The sequence below is a fragment of the Mastigoproctus giganteus genome, chromosome 11, assembly GCF_048544385.1.
Source record: "Mastigoproctus giganteus isolate SK-2022 chromosome 11, ASM4854438v1, whole genome shotgun sequence".
NCBI lineage: Eukaryota > Metazoa > Arthropoda > Arachnida > Uropygi > Thelyphonidae > Mastigoproctus > Mastigoproctus giganteus.
Genome location: NC_143585.1, coordinates 170,250,020 through 170,273,186, shown reverse-complemented (window position 1 = coordinate 170,273,186; position 23,167 = coordinate 170,250,020). Strand labels below are relative to the sequence as shown.

Here is a 23,167-nt window from a genome sequence, read left to right as displayed (position 1 = left end):
TCTTGCAGGGCAGCAAAAACCCATAAGCTAATAATTTCATAATTTCTGAAACTAAAACTAAGTCTACGTTAATTAAAGGACAGCTCCGTAGGCAACCACAGATAAGAGCGCCTCCGTAGCCAGGTGGGAAGGAGCAGCAGTGCGTAGCACACGCTTCTTGATTAGACCGGGGTTCGAGCCCGTCACCACCAAATACGGAGAATGCGGAAAGGTCAGGAATGACCACCGCATATTCACGGGGCAATATGGCCTTAGTTGCTAATGCTCCTAAAAACCAAATAACAACAACAACCACAGATAAAAATTTCTGGTAAAACAATAGCCCTGGTGATAGAACTTAAATATTTGGGAGTTGTGTTTGACTCAAAACTAACATTTTATCCACATGTTTGTTTGTTTGTTTTGTTGTTTTGGTTTTTAGGAGCATTAGCAACTAAGGCCATATTGCTCCGGGATATGTGGTGGTCATTCCCTGACCTTTCCGCATCCTCCATATTTGGTGGTGATGGGCTCGAACCCCGGTCTAATCAAGAAGCATGTGCTACGCAATGCTGCTCCTTCCCACATGGCTACAGAGGCACTTTTTTATCCACATCTTGTGCATACTGCTAAGAAGGTGATAAACTACACAGAAATGACAGAATTAGCCACACCTACTGGGACTGAAGAGGGGAACACTTGCACTTATCTACAAGGCAATCTTTTTCCCAGTCATAACCTACAGTGCAGGCATATGGTATTACAGAGCTTTCCTAGACAAATATAAAAGAAAGATACTCTACAGCAAATTATACCACTAACCATCATGAGAGCATGCTGCACTCAGTACACATGGTTTACAAGTCCTGGTGTGTGTGCGTGTGTGTGCGCGCACACACAATATAAATATATGAGGTTCTTTTAGAAAGTTCAGGGACTGAACTAATATTTGGGATATGACAAAGCACATTGACTATTTGTACCAACCTCCATCAAAGTAGTGGAGGTTGGTTATTCGAGTTGAGAAAACACTGTTTTCCCAACTTGAACCATAACTTCTTGAAGAATTCCTGATAGGCTTCTTTTTCTAATTGCAAGTAGTTCCTGCATTCTGAATAATTTCCCCAAAAATAGTTGCAAACATGTGACCTTTTGAGGAGGCTTTAAGCATTGGGGTGGGGAATCATAGAGCTAATTCCAGTAAGGTCACGGTGGATGGGGTATTTTACAGGAATTTCTTGAATGAGCACTGGGTATGCAGGTGCAGGAGAGAAGACTGCAGCTCTTTTCTCAGAATAGCATTGTGCAATTGTCATTAAAATGTTTTGTAGTATTTGTGGTTTGTTTTTAACTGTATGGGACAAACTGGTAATGACAATGCCCACTGAGTCAAAAAATACAAGTCCAATCTGTACATTTGATTGAGATAGTCCTGCTTTTTTCTTGGGCCTTGGAGAAGATGGAATCTTTCACTGAGAAGATTGGGCCTTTGTTTCTAAGTCATAGCCATACATCCAAATTTTCACCAGTAATGATGGCTAAAAGCAAAGTTGAACTAGCAGCAGCACACTGACAAAGTTCCTCATATGCCAGAACTCACGGTCTCCTTTGATCATTAGTGAGGATGCAAATATAAACCTGGCTGAAGTGCACTGTATTCCCAAATAGTGTTAAATTTGATTGACATATCCCATAAGAAATATGAATTTCACTAGCAATTTTGCAGAGCAGACAGTTAAAATGTCAAGTACTTCTAATCAGAGCATGAGTTAATCACAGTTTTTGAAGCTGAAGAGCTGCCAGGGGAAAGGATCATCTTTAATGAACAAGTGGCCCTCATTTGAAATCTGCAAACCACTGAAGAATTTGAATGGCACATAACATCTTCTCTGAAACTGATTTTAATACTGTTTCTAATTTGAAACAAAATTTTATGCAAATTTGCTTCTCAAATTTGCTTTAATGAGTGTAAAATCACTCATTTTAAAAAGGAGACAAAATAACAAAACACCTCAATTCTATATGCACTAATTCAGAATGACTGTAGATAAACAGGTGTTTTGTGCTGTTATTTGTTTTTGTTATTTTGTTATTTGGTTTTTAGGAGCATTAGCAACTAAGGTCATATTGCTCCGGGATATGTGGTGGTCATTCCCTGACCTTTCCGCATCCTCTGTTTGGTGGTGACGGGCTCGAACCCTGGTCTAATCAAGAAGCGTGTGCTTCGCACTGCTGCTCCTTCCCACCTGACTATGGAGGTGCCCTGTGTTTTGTGCTTTATTGTGTTTAGATGAGTGTTTCCCAAACTTTTTTGGTTGCAGACCCTTTTTGGCTTTGAAAAATAACCATGGATTCTCACATCCTAGCTCACTCAAATATGAGGTTTCCAGATGATAGTAATCCAAAATTAAAAATTTACATATCAGAACTAATTTATTATATGTTTCAATCTACCTTTTTCAGACTTATACAAAAATAACCGAATATTCAACTGTGACTGTGAGTTATATAATCAATCGTACCTCATAGGCTACTAGTGTGAATAATGGTGTCGTTTCTTCGTCTCACAAAGTCTTTTAAAGTTGGGTGTGATTGTAGACAACTGAATTTTCATGTTGGGTGTAACATACAGTCTGTAATAATATTTAGATTTGGTTGCCGCATAACTTAAAAATCTAGCTTCATGCAGAAAAGTTGCAAGAAATGGGAGAAGTATGAGCACTGCAAATTTAACAAGAGGAAGCTCACTGAATTTCTGTTTCAAGCTAGTATTAGATGTAATATCTATCAAACACTCATAATTTTGCACAGACATGCCATCCGGTTACTCTGACACATAAAACGGATTTCGGACCAATGTAGCTTCATCGGTAGAAGATGGGAAGTATTTCTGAAGCCATTTAAATGTTGAATGATGCTAACATAAATAGTTTCTTCCAGGCTAGATTCTCTCTCTATCAAAAACTCATTCAGAGTTGAAAAGCATTCATACTGCCTTTTTTCTACACACAACGTCCAAAATTCAAGTTTACATTGAAAAGATGCAATTCCCTTGCCGTGAATATCTTTCCTTGACATGGGAGTTCATTAATTCTTGTAAAAATGTCTACCAAGTATGTCAAATTTCTGCAGCCAAGTCAATAAAAAAAAATGAGAGCTTCCTTGGACTAGGGGAAGTCCTCATCATGGACTGGAGATGTGCAAATGTGACCCCAGTTCACAAAGGAGGAGCAAAGGGTGACACAAGTAATTACAGACCTGCTAATTTAACTTCTGTTCCAGGAGGCACTGGTTAAAGAAGCATTGCTGGATCATCTGGACAAGATTTCAGTTATAGCTCGGACACAGCATGGTTTTGTTAAGGGGAAGCCTTGTCTGATCAATATTGATTGGATGCTATGATGTGGTCACAAAGGAACTGGATGCAAAAATTAATTTTGATATCATATACTTGGATTTCAGGAAAGCTTTTGATACTATTGTACAAATTGGAGCAGTGTGGCATTGGAGGCAAATTGCTGCTATGCATAAAGGAATGGTTGAGCGGAAGAAGATAGAGAGTGGTAATCAATGGACACTGCTCTTCGTGGACTAATGTTATTAGTGGAGTCCCTGAGGTTTCAGTGTTGGGTTCATTGTTGTTTCCTGTATTTATAAATGATATTGATGATGGTATATCAGGCTTAATGTGTTTGCAGACGATATGAAGGTTGGCAGGGTTGTTAATGACGCTAATGACAGTAAGCTGCTGCAACAGGATCTAGAAAAGTTCAGCAGATGGGCTGAGAGGTGGTAACTGCAGTTTTAACATTGACAAATGTAAAGTACTGAATATGGGAAACAGTAACCCCAGATTAATGTATCAACTCTGTGGTACTACACTGACAGTGGTAGAGAATGAAAAGGACCTGGGGGTAATTGTGCAGGCAGATATGAAGTTTTCTGAGCAGTGCAGACGGTCTGCAAGAGTAGCTCATGGTGTCTTGTCAATTATATACAGGAATTTTTGTAGCAGGAATAAGGAGGTCATTATCCCTTTGTAGAAGGCAATGGTCAGGCCACACCTTGAGTACTGTATACAGGTCGGGAGGCCTTATTTTAGGAAGGATGTAGAGCTGCTGGAGCGAGTGCAGAGAAGGGCAACAAGAGTAGTGAATGGAATAAAGGATTGCTCTTATGAAGAAAGGCTTTAGTTTTGCAATATCTTGGAGACTGGCACCTACGAGGTGATCTGATTGAGGTGTATAAAGCCTTGAATGGTTTGAGCATGCTCAATGCTGATGGCATTCTTCCTCTTGCTCAGAATATTTGTTTGACAGGGCATAAATTCAAATTTAGGAAAGACAGTTGTAGGATAGATGTGCGGAAGTTTGCCTTCAGCCAGCGTGTGGTTGATTGCTGGAGCAAACTTCTATCTGTTGTTATAGAAGTTGATAGCTTAAATAGATTCAAGGCAGAACTAGATAAACATTTGGCACGGGTGGATGGGTGAAATTAGAAGATTCATTTTTTTTTTTTTTTTTTTTGGCTGATGCTATATAAGCTTGCTTTCTTGGATCATGTGCCTTTACTAATGCTAATGTGATTAATATACAGGAATTGTCAGTAGGAATAAGGTGTTTATCCCACTGAATAAGTCAGTAGTTAGACCACACCTTGAGTATTATGTATTGGTCTGGAAGCCTCATTTGTGGAAGGATGGGGATATGATGCAAACGGCAAAGAAAACATCAACAACTTTAATGAGGGGTAAAATGATGCACTGCAGGATCATCTAGACAAGACTGCAGCAATAATTCAAACACAGCATGGGTTTGTTAAGGGAAAGTCTTCTCTGACAAATCTGATTGGATATTATGATGTGGTTACAAAGGAACTGGATGCAAAAAATAATTTTGATATCATATACTTTGATTTCAGGAAAGCTTTTGACACTGTTGCGCATGGAAAACTACTATACAAATTGGAGCAGAATGGTATTAAGGGTAATTTGCTACAATGGATAAAAGGATGGTTGAGTGGGAGAAGACAGAGGGTGGTAATCAATGGGTGCTGCTCTTCTTGAACTAATGTTATTAGTGGAATCACACAGGGTTCGGTGTTGGGTCCACTGTTGTTTCGTATATATATCAATGATATTGATGAAGGTATATCAGGCTTAGTGTCAAAGTTTGCAGATGATACAAAGGTTGGCAGGGTTGTTAATGACAGTAATGGCAGTGTGCTACTGCAACAGGATCTAGAAAATTTGGGCAGATGGGCTGAGAAGTGGCAACTGAAGTTTAACCTTGACAAATGCAAAGTACTGCATACGGGTAGAAGTAATCCCAGAAAAACATACCAACTGTGTGGTACTACACTTAAGGTGGTAGAAAATGAAAAAACCTGGGAGTAATTGTGCAGTCAGATATGAAGTTTTCTGAGCAATGCAGACAGGCTGCCAGGGCAGGTCATGGGGTTTTGTCAATGATATACAGGAATTTTTCTAGCAGGGAAAAGGAGGTGATTGTCCCTCTGTATAAGGCAATGGTCAGGCCACGCCTTGAGTACTGCGTACAGGTCTGGAGGCCTCATTTTAGGAAGGATAGATTTGCTTGAGCGCATACAGAGACGGGCAACAAGATTGGTGAGGGAAATAAAGGGATCCTCTTACCAAGAGAGGCGTAAGTTCTGCAAATTGTAGTGGCTGGAGACTAGGCACCGGCGAGGTGATCTGATTGAGGTGTATAAGGCCTTGAATGGGTTGAGCACGCTGAATTCTGATGGGATTCTTCACTTGTTCAGATTACGAACCTAAGGGGGCATAAATTCAAATTGAGGAAAGACAGATGTAGAATAGATGTGTGGAAATTTGCCTTTAGCCAGTGGGTGGTTAATTGCTGGAACAAACTTCCATCTGTCGTTGTGGAAGTTGATAGATTAAAGAAATTTAAGGAGGAACTGAACAAACATTTAGAGGGAATGGTTGTGTAAATTTTTTTTTTTTTTTGGCTGATGCTGCATAAGCTCATATGCTTGCTTTCTTGCATCACATGCCACTATTACCACCACTACTACCACAAAAGGGTGTTCTTACCAGGAAAGACTTAATTTTTGCACATTGCAGCAACTGGAGAATTCAAGAACTCAAGAGAACTCAAGACCTTAATTAGATCTTTTCAGGTACCTATGAAAAGATTTGATTAAAGTCTTGAGTAAGCTCAAATAATCCTTCCTCAGTAGGATTATTTATGCCCCCTCGTGTGTAGGCCGAGCAAGAGGAAGGATTCCATTAGCATTCCATACTAATGGAATGCTAATGGAATTGCTAATGGATTATTACAGAATAAATGTGAGAAATTTGCCTTCACTCAGCAAGTAGTTGATTGTTGAAACAAAGTTCCACCATGTGTTATAGAGTCTGGAAGTTTGAATAAATTCCAAACATACTGTTAGAGGGGGAAAGACAGGTGATATTTTATGGTAAGTGTTAGGGTGTGGGGTTTTTTTTTTTTTTTTTGGCCAATGCCAGATAAGTTTGCTTTCTTGCATCATTTGCCAGTAATAATACTAATACTAAATTATGAACAGGCACTCAGAGAACAACTTGCAGCTGATTAACTTACTGAACATAGGTAATAGAAAGATTTATAAGAACAATTTCCAAAATAAGAAATATACTTTTCTTGTATGTCTGAAATGTTGTACTTACCAGAATCAGGGGGTTTGTTGATTAACATTGTATGCATTGCCATTATATTTGGACCACATATGCACTCCACATAATCCAAAATCTGAAAAGTTATAAAAAAAAAAAGTAATAAAAAGTAAAGTAATAACCTCAAATCTGTAAACAGGATTTGGGATTTGATTATTTGGTAAAGGTTTAAATAATATATTAGCTGCAGGAGTCATCATTTTATTATCACATGGAATTTCAAAAAAGCTGCAAATCATATTCTTAGTAACACCTAAACCTTTGCTGTATGCAGTAACTGTGTAATGTGATGTCTTTTTTTCTATCACTGTTTTTCTCACAATGACCAACAAATGGCTGCAGTGATAATGAAAAATCAGCAGAGCACCAAAATAAATCAGTTGAAGTTCAGAAGAACTAAAAAATGCAACATGTTCACATCAAATTCTTTGCTTATACGGGAGGAAAAACAACTTATGTAACATAGGCATTGTTACATTTCAATTACATTCAATTATCAAGAAACATACAAAGGGTACTAGGAAAGTTTTGCAATATGACGCAACAATGAATCACAGGAAGCTGCTTGTTGCTGCATGTTGAGACATGTTCATACGTGCATAGTAGCTGCCGCGCCAAGTCGATGGGCTCAGTTATTCATTAGTAGTGAGAGTGTAAAGTGCTTGCGATGGCATGCACTTTACACTCTCACTACTAATACTCAGTAGTACGTTGGCATTCGAGGTGAGCGGACGCGCTTAGACAGGGCTCCTCAGTTAAGTGGTTTACTTTCGGATAGTGCTTTTAAATATTTGATTTATTTAGATATTGTTGGATTATTTTGTTATAGGTTTTCCTGTAACTGTTTGATTTTAATAATATTATAGATATAATTTTTTAAAGTTACTTTCATTGATATTTATTTAATTTTATAATGGTAGTTACGAGATCTGCCTTAAACACGTCACAGGGTATCGTGACTCACACGGAAATAGCAGATGGTGATTTACGGGTGAGTCATGATTTAATCCGTTGTGGAACCTGTGGTATGTTTTCCAGGGTCGACCTGGTGACTAATCCTACCTCACCTGGGGATTCTTTTCTTTGTGATCGATGTAAGGAGTGCACCAATCTTAAATTACAATTTGGTGCACTGATGGAACAATTTGAGTCCCTGAAAAAACGAGTGCTTGCCCTCGAAAATAATGCTTCTGGGAGCTCGTCAGGGACTCAAAACTCCAGCAATCTACCAAGCGATGCACACCCGATTCGAGCCTCAAAACAGAAAAACCAAGTGCAAACTACTCTGGTTAAAAAGGACATTGTTTTATTAGGAGACTCCATTGTCAGGGAAACGGGGAATATTTTTTGTAATAAAGATAGGTGGAGCAGAACCAGGGTATGTCTGCCGGGAGCAACTATTGATGATGTCACCAACAGACTGTCAGATTTTAAAGGGGGTAAAGAAAATATTATTATTCATGTGGGGACAAACTATATTAAACGTACACGATCTGACGATTTGTTGGAAAAATACAGGACCATGCTGAGGAAATGTCGCGAGCTAGGCCATAATGTCTATGTGTCGGCAATTCTGCCCAGACACGATAGGAGGGATTATATGTTAAGAGCCTTGTGGATTAACTCAAGACTTGAAGGAATCTTTAGCATTAGTAGAGGCATTTGATGCAAGAAAGCAAGCTTATGCAGCATCAGCCAAAAAAAAAAAAAAAAAAACCCACTTCCACTTCACCCCTCTGTTCGTTCAAAGTACCTGTCCAGTTGAGCCTTAAACTTATTTAGGCTATCAACCTCCACCACAAGGGATGGCAGTCTGTTCCACCAACCAACCACCCGCTGGCTAAAGGCAAATTTCCGCACGTCTATCCTACATCTGTCTTTCCTCAATTTGAATTTATGCCCTCTCAGGTGATTTTTCTGAGCTAGAGGAAGAATCCAATCAGCATTGAGCATGCTTAAACCATTCAAGGCTTTATACACCTCTATCAGATCACCTCGCTGATGCCTAGTCTCCAGACATTGTAATTTGCAAAACTTAAGCCTTTCTTCGTAAGAGCACCCCTTTGTTCCATTCACTAATCTTGTTGCCCTTCTCTGTACTCGTTCCAGCAGCTCTACATCCTTCTTGAAATGAGGCCTCCAGACCTGTATACAGTACTCTAGGTGTGGCCTGACCATTGCCTTATACAATGGAATAATCACCTCCTTATCCCTGCTGGAAAAATTCCTGTATAAATCTGCAAGGCTTTAGGGGGTAAATTTCTATCAGCATGGCCCACACTTGTAGGTAGAAGGAATTTGTTTTGTAGAGACGGGATACACTTAAACAAAGGTGGTGCAAAAGTTTTTGCTGGTATTATTGAGGATACCTTAAAGGCTAGGGAAACTGCTAGTTAGGGGGGATGTGGGTAATACTGACACGCGTTTATCTGATAATATTGGTCAATGTAACTCTTGCACATACCTTAAGAGTTCTTATCTGTTACCCCAACTGGACGTATTATCTAGATGTTCTGGGGCCAAAGACGTTTCACGTGAGCGGGTAGCTAATATCAGGGAAGAGAGCCTAAAAAACTTCAAGGGTTGTGTTAGGGTTGTTAAATATACAAGAACAGTAAATCTTAATTGTTTATACAGTAACGTTAGAAGTGTCGTCAATAAAATGAGCGAATTCGAACTGCTGGTTAAAACAAGTAACGCGGACATAATAGGGCTTACAGAGACGTGGTGCCACCCGGAAATTGGGGATGATGAGTTTCAGTACGGCTTGTATAATGTATTTAGGAAGGATAGAGTAGATAGAAGGGGTGGTGGGGTAATGCTTCTTATCAGAAGCAGCCTGAGTGCGACGATAGCTTTCCCGGATTCAGACATTTCACATGCTAGTATAGAGTCTGTATGGTGTGAGATAGTTGGAAACAAAGGTATAATGCGAGTAGGAGTAATCTACAGACCAGGTGATTGTGAAGACTATGACAAAAGCCTCTACATGCAAATGGAATGGGCAAGTAAACGTCAATGCCTTATTATGGATGATTTCAATTTGCCTCTAATTGATTGGAGTAAATGGGAAGGAAACTCGACATGGGGAACAAAATTTTTAAATCAACTAGATGACTGTTATTTGTATCAACATGTCAGGGAAAGTACTAGAGAAAAGAATATTCTAGACCTCATTATCACACATGAATCAGACGACATAACTGGGCTGACAGTAGAGGAACCAGTAGCAGGAAGTGATCATGGAGTTCTACGGTGGATGATGACGAGAGAGGTAGCAGAAGTAAAAGGCAAAGGAACGGGTTTTAATTTCAGAAAAGGAAATTACGATGCCTTAAGGTACTACATGGCCTCTATTAACTGGGTAGATATCGCGCAGAGAATGAATACAATTGAACTGTGGTACGCTTTTAAAACATTAATCACAGATGCCTTGAATGCGTATATACCATTAAAAAACATACTCCACGAGAAGGGTTCCAAGTTGGATGAATAGTGAAGTTGCCACATTACTTGAGCAGAAAAAGGTGGCATGGAAAAGTTACAGAGCAATAAAAAGTACTGAAGCCTATAACAGCTACAAGGTGATGTGTAATAGAGCCACAGAAAAGGTTCGACAGGCAAAGGCAGTTTATGAGAAATCACTAGCAAACAGAGCAAAGAGGGGGGATAAAGAATTCTTCACATATATAAATGCCAAGAAGAGCAGGACAAACCAGATCGGACCTTTACGTAAGGGAAAGGGGATAGTAATAAATACACCAGCTGCCGTTGCAGATGAACTCAACAGTTATTTTGCATCGATATTTACAAATGAAAAGCCTTTTGTGGCAATGGGAAATTGTGGGAGCGAAGTTAAAAAATATGTAATTAATGATATTGAAATTTCGCAAGATTATTTAATGAAAAACTTTCAAGCCTACAGACCAGTAAGGCTCCTGGAGTTGATGGAATATACCCTATAATCTTGAGAGAGGCGGCAAGCGAGTGCATTGAACCACTGAGGCTGGTTATGCGAGCATCACTAGACTCTGGGGAGATTCCCTTGGATTGGAAAAGTGCAAATGTATCTCCCATACACAAGGGTGGCTCTAAAAGTGAAGTGGGAAATTATCGACCTGTCAGTCTGACTTCAGTAGTAGGGAAAATCATGGAGGCAATGATCAAGGGTGGAATTCAGGATCATTTGGATCGAATTGAAATTCTCAAGGATACTCAGCATGGTTTTGTAAAGGGAAAATCATGTTTAACAAATCTGGTCCGCTATTTCGAAAGGGTCACTCACGAGCTGGATTTAGGGAATAATTTCGACATTGTTTATTTAGATTTCAGCAAAGCTTTTGACTCAGTCCCACATGAGCGGTTGCTTTATAAGCTGGAACAGGTTGGAATCACTGGGAAAATCCTTAGATGGATAGAAGGATGGCTTCAGGGCAGGAGGCAGAAGGTTGTGATAAATGGCTATTCCTCAGATTGGGTTGATGTAAGAAGTGGGGTTCCCCAAGGATCAGTATTAGGACCACTGTTGTTTTTAATTTTCATAAACGACATTGATGAAGGGATAGAGGGCGTGATGTCTAAATTTGCAGATGATGTTAAAATTGGTAGAGTAGTTAATGATCACTGTCAAGCTGAGCTTCTTCAGAGAGACCTAGATAGACTTCAAGAATGGTCAGAAAAATGGCAGCTGTGCTTTAATCCAACAAAGTGTAAGGTATTACACCTGGGAAACAGTAATCCCAAAATAACTTATTCACTTGGTGGAGTTCAACTAAACCCAGTACTGGAGGAAAGGGACTTGGGTGTTACGATACGGTCAGACATGAAATTCTCTGAGCATTGTAAACAGGTTGCAAGGAAGGCCCATGGTGTCCTATCAATGATCTATCGAACTTTTGCAAGTAGAGATAGGGACGTGATAATCCCATTATATAAGGCTTATGTTAGACCACACTTGGAATACTGTGTTCAAGTATGGAGACCGCACCTAAAGAAAGACATCGAGCTTCTTGAAAGGGTGCAAAGAAGGGTAACTCGCCTGGTGAGATCGGCAAAAGGGCGTCCTTATGAAGAAAGACTTCGAATATGTGGGTTGCAGAGTTTGGAAACTAGACACCTTAGAGGAGATTTGATTGAGGTGTTTAAGGCTCTGAGAGCCATCAGTAAAATGAATGAGGACAAAATTTTCAAGATTATAAATGATGCTAGAACTAGGAGACATAAATTCAAGTTACGGGGGGAAATGTTTAGATTGGACTGCAGGAAGTTTTATTTTAGCCAGCGAGTTATAAATTACTGGAATAAGTTGCCTTCATGGGTGGTAGAGGCCGACAGTTTGGGGCAATTCAAAGGTCATCTGGATAGTACTTTCGGCTAAGGGAAGCGCATAGGATGATAGGATTAATTTCCTTTTTATTTTTTTTTTATTTCATTTTATTATTTCTATTTATTTATTAATTATTATTATTTATTTATTTATTTAATTTTTGTTTTTATCCTTGTTTTGTTCGGATTTTTTTTTTTTTTTTTTTTTTGGCTGGTGCAGCATAAGCCATAGGCTTTCTTGCACCATACGGCCGTTACTAATACTAATAATACTAATACTAATGAATGTCACGAAATGAGATAAGGACAGTTTTGCGGTATAATTTCGTGCGTGGTTTAACCATAGACCAGTGCTTAGAAGAAATGACTCTTGTACTAGATGATGATTGTCCACATCGTACCACGATATTCAGATGGTATAGAGAATTCCAAAGGGGAAATTTCACTCTGGAGGATTCTGAGAGGCCGGGAAGGCCACGAACGTCAGTTACGGAGGAAAACGTTACTGCTGTGAGGAAAATGCTTGACGAAAACAGGCGAGTGACCTACCAACAGATAGAGGATACTTTGGGCCTAAATGCACCAGCAATTCGTTCGATTCTGCGAGATCATTTGCACGTGAAGAAACTTTGTTCTCTCTGGGTGCCGCATCAACTGACTGAAGAGCAGATAACACGACATGTGACTTGGTGCCGGGAGATGTTAAAAAAGTTTGATAAGGGACAATCTCGGTATGTGAACAACATCGTGACAGGTGACGAGACTTGGCTGTACTATTACGATCTGCCGACCAAGGCTCAAAACAAAGTTTGGGTCTTTGATGATGACGACACACCCGTAATTGTCAGAAAATCCCGATCTGTAAAGAAGAAAATGATAGCTGTATTTTTCAAATCGAGTGGAATTGTGGAACGTGTCGTTTTGGACACGCAGAAGACAGTCACAACTAAGTGGTATACTGAACAATGCCTGCCTAAAGTCATTGGATCTATGAAGAACCTGCGGCCAAAGTCAAGAATGGACACCTGGTACCTCCATCACGATAATGCTGCAGCTCACCGCGCCAAAGCCTGCACCGAATATTTGACCACGACAGGACTGAAACTTCTCGAGCACCCTCCCTACAGTCCAGACCTTGCTCCCTGCGACTTTGCACTGTTCCCGCATGTGAAAATGAAGCTAAAAGGGAGGCGGTTTTCCAGTGATGAGGACCTTCTACGGGCTTGGGACAACAAGTGTGCTTTTCTCCCTAGTGAAACTTGGCAGAACTGGTTTGAAGATTGGTTTCGGAGGATGGAGAGGTGTATTGAATGTAGAGGAAATTACTTTGAAAAAATTAAATAAACAAAGCTGTATTGCAAAACTTTCCTAGTACCTTTGTACTTCAGGAGTTAAAACTTCTATACTGTACTCAATAGCATTTACCATACCTCGCCATGTGATATATACATCACGGGTAGCGTGAAGTGATATCTGTATAACAGTTTTATTTTACTTTATTTTATTTTATTTTTTGAAGGGGACATGAGTTAACTAACTGACAATTATTTGGTACATAGGCCAAGAAGAATATTCTATGTAAATACTGAAATTTTGAAAGGGAGCACAGCTGCTGTTTCAGATTTATCACAGTATTTCTGTAGGGGATTTTGGGAGGGAGATCTATGAAATCTGTCCTTATATGATCTGCCCTTAAGCACATGCAGCATGTGCTGCATGTGCTTAAGGGCATACAGGGACTAAGTATTGCTATTCTGTAGTAAGGAGTCAGAAAGTCATCCTGAAATGTGATCACTGTTAGATACTTGGTTTGGGTTTGTACCTAGAGGGGCATTTGTGTTTTTACTGAGCATGTGAAATATTTAAAGTCTAAAATTAAATTACTGTATGCCAAGTTGAGAAGAGTAATTAGAGTGGATTGGGGGGATACGGACAATTGTGAAAATTGTTACATGACTGTTTTTTGTCCTCAAGTATATAATTCTTACCTGTTTCTGGTGCTTGGTTTCAAAGAGTTGACAAATCTATTAAATAAAACATATGTTAGCTACTCAAGGTTAGTTCTTCTGATACAGCTTGTGCTTGCTGCATGGTATGCTTGGATGCCTTGCACATGATTGCATGGGTTTCCTGCTGATCTCTTTATTATTAAATTTGGGCTTATACACTGTATTAAAAGGAATATATCTACAGAGAGCTTGAGCATAACGGAGCTACCCTAACAAGCTTAGTGTCTATTCTATCCATAAGTGGAGATTAAAAATGAAGTGAGATTCATAAGTGGAGATTCAATGAAAAATTATACAGAGAAATAGTGAGCCAGTAAATCAGAGTGTCTTATAATGAGGGATTTTAACTTCTCAGATACTGACTAGAACTTGAGGATTGGTCACTTGCACACTAGCAAGGCTTTTGTGGATTTATTGGATGATTGTTTTCTACAGCAGAATGTCAGAGAGGCATGCTGCTGAGGCAGTAAAACTCTTGATCTGATTATCAGTAGTGATTATTCATGCATTAAGAATTTACAGATAAAGGAACCACAAGGCAACAGTGATCATGGTGTACTGATGTGGGATTTACTTAAAGAGTAACTACTTATCAGGAGTAAAGGGAAGGGTTTTTGCTTTCATAAAGGTGACTACAGTGGTCTCAGAAACTTTTTAAATTCTATACAGTGGGACCAACTGATGATGTTACCAACAGCAAATTTTAAATGGGAAAATTTTACAAGAAAGTAATTTTGGAAGCTACTGGGTTTTTTGTTCCAACTAAGAAATTAGGTTTAGGCCCAAATGGATGTCAGATGAACTAATGAGACTCATGGCAGAGAAGAAAAATGCATGGGATGCATATAAATTATCAGGTGACACAGAAGCCTATGGTGGATATAAGCTAATCTGTAATCAAGCCACAAAGGAGATTAGGCAAGCAAAGCAAAGCAAGATTAAGAGAAATCTTTGGCAAAGGATTTTTGAAATAAACAAGGAGTTACCTTTTATTCAGTCAGTAGGATTTCTTCTTTACCAATTCTCCTTATGTGAATAAATTATGAAATGATATGTTAAAACCAGTTACATAAGTTAAAATAATTTAAAACTCATAATATGTTCCTCACTATTGACACACAAGCAGTCCAATACTCCAGGATCACAGTGATGAACCCCAACCTGATCCGAGAAATATCAAAACTCCCATGCAACCTTTAGTGAAGGAAGACATTTTTTCATAAACACGAATTTGAAATACGAAAGAAATACTATTAAAATGAGATAAAAGTACGACAAAGCAATGAATTTAAAATTCACTAAAAATTCCTCCTTTAAGCAGAGTAAAACTTTTTGACAAGTGTCATGTTCACAGTGTGGATTGAAACTAACGAACCGTGTGTGTTCGGAATCTTATAAACAGGAGACTAGTCTTTGGTAAGCATGCGTTCGAATGACCATGAATCAGATAAGAGAAATGGACATTGAATGCTAATAGAGTTTTTTTTGTAATTTCATTTCTAAAGTTTCGGCAATCAATAATTTAGTATAATTATGTTGAATATTTAAAATTTTGGCTTCATTAAACAGGAATGTGCGGTTTTCATTTATTGCATGGAATGCTAGTTCTGATGCATTCGCACATGATGCACGGATTGATGCGTCATGTTGATTAACCCTCAAGTTTAAAATACATCTGGTAGATCCAATGTAAGAAGAATCACAATCCTTACATGAAATGTGGTAGAAGAAGTCATGTGTTTGTTCGGAAGTCGATAGTACCATGTGATTTTTTAATGCTACATATAATTTATGGCCTGGTTTTGCTACTATTTTCATTTCTGTACCTCTAAAAAGGTTGTTAATTTGTCTCTAACAGTGCTCAACATATGGCATTGAAATAAAATATTTTTTTATTAATCCTGTCATTATGTTTGTTATTGATTATTTTGTCTTTAGCTTCTAATTTAATGCATTTGATAGAGGTAATCGGGTATCCTCTATTTAGGAACCTATTCGTCAGTTAATCTATTTCTATCTGTAGGGCAAGTTGTTGTTGTTGTTGTTATTTGGGTTATTAAGGAGCACTAGCAACTAAGGCCATATTGCTCTGGGGATATGGGCGCCTCCGTAGCCAGGTGGGCAGGAGCAGCAGTGCGTAGCACACGCTTCTTGATTAGACTGGGGTTCGAGCCCGTGACCACCAAATACGGAGGATGCGGAAAGTTCAGGGAATGACCGCCGCATATCCCAGGAGCAATATGGCCTTAGTTGCTAATGCTCCTAAAAAAAAAAAAAACCAAAACCAAATCTGGGGATATGTGATGGTCATTCCCTGACCTTTCCGCATCCTCCGTATTTGGTGGTCACGGGCTCAAACCCCGGTCTAATCAAGAAGCGTGTGCTATGCACTGCTGCTCCTGCCCACCTGGCTACGGAGGCGCCAGGGCAAGTTGTGTGGAAGAATATTTGAACGCATTTAAGAGCTGATTTAATATAATCGACCTTTTATATGAGTATGGGTGGTAGCTACTATAGTGTAGGAACATCCCCATATTCGTGGGCTTATGATAAATACTAAAATTAATATTTTCGCTCTCCCTTTTAAGTGTAAAGTTTAAAAAATTTATGGACTTTGTTTCTTCTTGTTCTTTCTCCAGTGTAAATTTTAACCTAATGTGCACATTAAAAGTTTGCAAAACTTAGTAGTGTCATTATCCGTTATAATGAGGATGTCGTCGAGGTATCTTCCATAATATGTGATTTTTGGTAAAAACTGTGTTAAATGTATATTTTCTAATCTATCTAAATACAACTCCGATATTAGGCCACTCAAGTTTAAACTCAAGTTCAAAGGATGCAAAGAAAACCAGCAAAGATTTCTTTAGTTATATAAACTCTAAAAGGAAAGGGATGAATCAGATTGGTCCACTTGATATCAATGGTTTGACTGCAGATGATCATCCTCAGATAGCTGCCAAACACATGAGGAGTTATTCAAGGAGGAGAGGGTCAGATGTTTATCGATCTCTAACAGAGAGTTAAATGATTTTGCGTTAACTGAGAGCAAAGTGGAAGAGAAATTGAAGTTAAACATAAGAAAGGCACCTGGGATGGATGGGATCTATCTAGTTATATTAAAGGAGGTGGCAAAGGAAGTAAGCAAACCGTTAGGCATAATTGTGACGGCATCCTTAGATTCAGGGGAGGTTCCCATGGACTGGAGATGTACAAATGCGTCCCCCAATTCAGAAAGGGGGGGGGGAGATCGAAGGCTGACACGAGTAATTACAGACCTGTTAGTTTGACTTACAGGGAAAATAATGGAGTCAATGGTTAAAGAAGCATTGCAGGATCATCTACACAAGGCTGCAGTAATATTTCACACACAGCATGGGTTTGTTAAGGGCAAGTCTTGTCTGACTAATTTGATTGGATACTATGACGTGGTCACAAAGGAGCTGGATGCAAAAAATAATTTTGATATCAAATACTTGGATTTCAGGAAAGCTTTTGATACTGTTGCACAGGGAAGACTACTGTCCTCCATAGCCAGGTGGGCAGGAGCAGCAGTGCGTAGCACACGCTTCTTGATTAGACCGGTGTTTGAGCCCGTGCTCACCAAATACGGAGGATGCGGAAAGGTCAGGGAATGACCACCGCATATCCCCGGAGCAATATGGCCTTAGTTGCTAATGCTCCTAAAAACCAAATAACAACAAACAAAACTACTGTAGAAATTGTAGTATGGCATTAAGGGCAAGTTGCTACAATGGATAAAAAGAATGGTTGAGTGGGAGAAGACAGAGTGGTAATCAATGGCCTAATATCGGAGTTGTATTTAGATAGATTAGAAAAATTTTAATTTCAGATAAATAATTATCTGAAATTAAAATTTTTAATTTTAATTTCAGATAATTTTATTTTATTTATACAGCTTTGTAATTCGACAACTAGAGGATGATATGGTGCACCCCTCCTCCTCCTCTAGGCTAAGTTTTTCAATTACTCTTTGTGGACTAATATTATTTGTGGTATTCTCCAGGGTAGTGTTTGGCTCATTGTTGTTTTGTATATTTATCAATGACAAGAAATATGCATTTAGTCAAAGCTTAATAAAGAGACGGCACTCACCTCAATAATCCGTTGTAATCATGTGAATCATGAAACAGTAGTGTGAGAAATCATTGGTTAAACTAAAAACGGACTTTAAAGATCACGATAAGGAAAGCGTAATTTAAAAAGACGAGGGTTTTGTATAGGAGGAGTTTGTAATTTGAATTTAATTTGATGATGGTTGTTGCAGCATCAATGGAGGAGTTGTGGTTATGAGTGTGTACATATTGAGACAGTTCAGTATTTCCTTGCTGTGTCCGAAAACTATGGACAAGATAGTAGGTGCGTGTGTTTGGGATGGTGGATGATCCACATTTATTAGTAGTGCTCTCGATGAAACATGCGGTACAGTCGGGTTGACATTTGATTAAATAAACTATTTTATTGATGTCTTTAGTGTAGTAGTAGTTGTGTTTTTTTTTTAGGAGCATTAGCAACTAAGGCCATATTGCTCTGTGATATGCGGTGGTCATTCCCTGACCTTTCCGCATCCTCCGTATTTGGTGGTGATGGGTTCGAACCCTGGTCTAATCAAGAAGCGTGTGCTACGCACTGCTGCTCCTTCCCACCTGGCTACAGAGGCACCTCTTTAGTGTAGTAAATGCAGGTTTCTTTATATCTGTTAAAAGGGACTCCTAATTTATTATAGGTAGAAAAAATTATAGAGACATCAACGTTAGTGAAGACATGAAGTAATCGTCTAGCGATTTGGCAGTGGTAAGGGACAACAATGTGAACGTTGAAATAATTTTTTTGTATTAGTTTGATGGGATATTTCCTGGCTGTAAATTTTCAGTGAGATATTTTAGCTCGAAAGACAGATCATCCTGTGATTGGCAGTATTTGAACGCATTAAAAACTTGGTTGTAAAGAACTGATTTCTTTACACTAAGCGGGTGGTGTGAGAGAAAATGTAGATATTGGTCTGTGTTGGTTTTTGCCCTGTAGATTTTCGTCTTTAGCCTGTTATTTTGTTTATACAGTATATGGTTAAATTAAGAAAATTGATTGCGTTATTAGTTTTTAGTTCCAAGGTGTATTTTAATCTTGGGTGTATTGAATTAAAACTGGTAAAAAGATTGTTGATGGCATTTTGGTCTCCGATTATTAGAACTTCGTCTGCATACCGGATGTAAAGTTTAATATTTGCCAGAAAAGGTTGAAGGGTTTGATGTTCGACTGTGGCAAGGTCTATTTCAAATAAGGGAGCTGAGATACCTAGGCCCATAGGGGGTCCAAAATCTGTTCATACACTTGGTCTTGAAAATATAAGTGCCTAGCTTTAATTAGTACAGTAACAAGCTCCAGAATGCTGTCAATGCTGAGAGAAGTCTGATACGCTAAGGTATTGTCCAAAGTTAAAAGGTTGCATAGGGCCTGTAAAGTGAAATCGAGGTCTACTTTAGTATATAGGAACACTGCATCAAAGGAAGCCAGTTCCAGGATAACGTGATAGGGCTTGTGTTCAAACACTTGGCATGTGTTGTAGATTCGAAATTTAGAAAATTTCATGAGGGGAGAAATAACTTTGACCAGGAAGGAAGATAAATTTGCGAAAGTGGATTTGCTATAGGAAACAATCGGGTGTAAAGGGTGATCAGGTTTATGGAGCTTAATAATGCCAAATATGGGGTAAGATTCTGTTACGGATACCTATTTGTTGTAAGGTGTGTAAGTTTATTTCATGATTTGCTTGTAGCCTTCTAAGCAAGGTATATAACTTGTTTTTCAGCTTTGAACTGGTGTAATTATTGTCAATTTTATAAATTTGAGAGTCGGAAAGAACTCTTATTTTATTAACGTAACCCCCTTGGTGTAAAGAAATCAGTTCTTTACAACCAAGTTTTTAATGCCTTCAAATACTGCCAATCACAGGATGATCTATCTTTCGATCTAAAATATCTCACTGAAAAATTTACACCAGGAAATATCTCATCAAACTAATCCAACAAATTATTTCAACTGTTAAAAATAAGATTAGTAGTTTAAGTGTTTCTAAACCCAGTTATAAAAAATCCAACCCGTCCAACATTCGAGTTGTTCTCCCTTACCATTGCGAAATCGCTAGACGATTACATCAAATCTTCACTAACACTGATGTCTCTATAATTTTTTCTACCTATAATAAATTAGGAGCCCCTTTTAACAAATATAAAGAAACCTGCATTTACAACACTAAAGACATCAATAACATAGTTTATTTAATCAAATGTCAACCCGACTGTAATGCATGTTACATCGGGAGCACTACTAATAAATTTGAATCATCCACCATCGCAAACACACGTGCCTACTACCATGTCCATAGTTTCCGGACACAGCAAGGAAATACTGAACTGTCTCAACATGTACACACTCATAACCACAACCCCTCAGTTGATGCCGCAACAACCATTGCCAAATTATATTCAAATTATAAACTCTTCCTATACGAAACCCTTGTAATAGAATGGTATCATCTCAACCCCAATCATGACATCTTAAACACAAAACTTCAGGTTAAATTTGGAATCTCACGCAAATTAAATTATCACATGTTCAGCAAAACATTTCGGATACTTAAGCTCTACAGCAACCCTTTCGCTCTTCTTTTTATCACCAACTGAACATTAATCTATTGAAAGTCCATCGTTCTCGCCTTATTCCTTTTTTAATTTTTATTTCAGATAATTTTATTTTATTTATACAGCTTTGTAATTCGACTACTAGAGGACGATATGGTGCACCCCTCCTCCTCTAGGCTAAGTTTTTCAATTACTCTTTTTAAATTATGTTTTCTTTATCGCGATCTTTAAACTCCGTTTTTAGTTTAACCAATGATTTCTCACACTACTGTTTCATGATTCATATAACCACAATGGATTATTGAGGTGAGTGCCATCTCTTTATTAAGCTTTGACTAAATACATATTTCTTGCCATGAACTTCGGCATCTTAAGCATCTTTAAGCTAACTCTTTTATAGTATTTATCAATGATATTGATGAAGGTATATCAAGCTTAAAATCAAAGTTTGCAGATGATACTAAGGTTGGCAGGGTTGTTAATAACAGTAATGACAGCATGCTACTGCAACAGGATCTGGAAAAGTTGGGCAGATGGCCTGAGAGGTGGCAACTGAAGTTTAACATTGACAAATGCAAAGTACTGTATATGGGTAGCAGTAACCCCAGAGTAACATACCGACTGGGTGGTGTTACAATCAGGGTAGTGGAGAATGAAAGAGACCTGGCAGTAACTGTGTAGTCAGATATGAAGTTTTCCGAGTAGTGCAGACAGGTTGCCAGAGTAGGTCATGGGTTTTGTCACGGAGGTGATTATTACCTTGCATAAGGCAATGGTTAGGCCACACCTTGACATACCGACTGGGTGGTGTTACAATCAGGGTAGTGGAGAATGAAAGAGACCTGGCGGTAACTGTGTAGTCAGACATGAAGTTTTCTGAGTAGTGCAGACAGGTTGCCAGAGTAGGTCAAGGTAATAATCACCTCCTTTTGTCAAGGAGGTGATTATTACCTTGCATAAGGCAATGGTTAGGCCACACCTTGACATACCGACTGGGTGGTGTTACAATCAGGGTAGTGGAGAATGAAAGAGACCTGGCGGTAACTGTGTAGTCAGACATGAAGTTTTCTGAGTAGTGCAAACAGGTTGCCAGAGTAGGTCATGGGGTTTTGTCAAGGAGGTGATTATTACCTTGCATAAGGCAATGGTTAGGCCAAACCTTGACCTACTGCGTACAGGTCTGGAAGCCTCATTTTAGGAAGGAATGTAGGACAAGTATAGAGAAGGACAAGACTGGTGAGGGAAACAAAGGGGGTGCTCTTATGAAGAAAGGCTTAAGTTCTGCAAATTGCAGCATCTGGAGACTAAGCACCTGCGAGGTGATCTTATTGAGGTGTATTAGGTCTTGAATGGATTGAGCAGGCTCAATGCTGATAAAATTCTTCCTCTTGCACAGATTACAAATCTGAGGAGGGGTATAAACTGAAACTGAGGAAAGACAGTTGTTGAATAGATGTGTGGAAATTTGCCTTTAGCCAGCGGGTAGTTGGTAGTTGATTGCTGGAACAAACTTCCATCTGTCATTGCGGAAGTTGATAGCTTAAATAAATTCAAGGCAGAACTAGACAAATATTTGGAATGAAATGGGAAGGGCTTTTTTTTTTTTTTTTTGGCTGATTCTGTACAAGCTGATTCTTGCTTTCTTGCATCATATGCCTCTACTAATGCTAATACTGAAGGGTTATTTTTTGACAGCGAATATAAAATCTGGTTATAACATCCTTTATTTTCAATATAGATATCCACGATGATTATATTGAAAATAGAGCTTTAACAATTAGACTCGAAGAGAGGGTAAAACTTTAGGATAAAGTGGGATTACCATCCAATCTTATGTTAAAATTGTAAAAAAATAACATTGAGACATCATATAAGCAGTCTGCTGGTGCTCTGCTTAAGGCCAAAACAGACAAATACAAAACTGGTGATGAAACAGAGGCAGAACTATTCAAATCAATTTAATCCATATTAAAAGAGTGAAAGAATCAAAAGATGGTTATAGAAGTAGAAAAGGGTATTATACAGATCAAAGGATCTGCTCATTTTCACGATAACATGAAAACAGAACAACCAAAAAACATGAAGTCCAAGATTTGTATTACTATTAATTCCTCTATTGCAAGGAAACAACACTTATACAGCAACAGCAAAAAAAAAAAAAAAAAAAGTTCATTCCTTCCAGTAATTTGCCCAAACCTTCCTTGAATTTATTCAGACTACCCACCTCAACAACACTGGGTGAAAATTTATAACAACAATCAATTATTCTTTGGCTGAATGCAAATTTATTTCAGCATATCTATTATATAGCCATCCTTTTCCAACTTAAATTTATGCCCCTTTGTGTGTTTCATCTCATAGTAGAGAGGAAATGTAAAAGACACCATTTAGTTTACTTAGCTTTTTAAAGCCTTATACACTTAAATTAGGTCACTCTGAAAATATCTAGTTTCCAGAACTGCAAGACCCCCAGTCTCTTACAGTAAAACTCTGTTTTT

At 38.5% G+C, this 23,167-nt stretch overlaps 1 protein-coding gene across 2 annotated transcripts in view; it reads right to left on the bottom strand.

The window, feature by feature from the left end:
• LOC150078571 (phytanoyl-CoA dioxygenase, peroxisomal-like) overlaps positions 1-23,167 on the bottom strand; it is a 133,843-nt gene that overhangs the window by 59,485 nt on the left and 51,191 nt on the right. For both annotated transcript variants that reach the window (XM_090385536.1, XM_090385537.1), the window contains exon 5: positions 6,671-6,752. In XM_090385536.1, the coding sequence (XP_090241662.1) occupies positions 6,671-6,752 (82 nt within the window). The remainder of the gene's footprint in view (positions 1-6,670; positions 6,753-23,167) is intronic.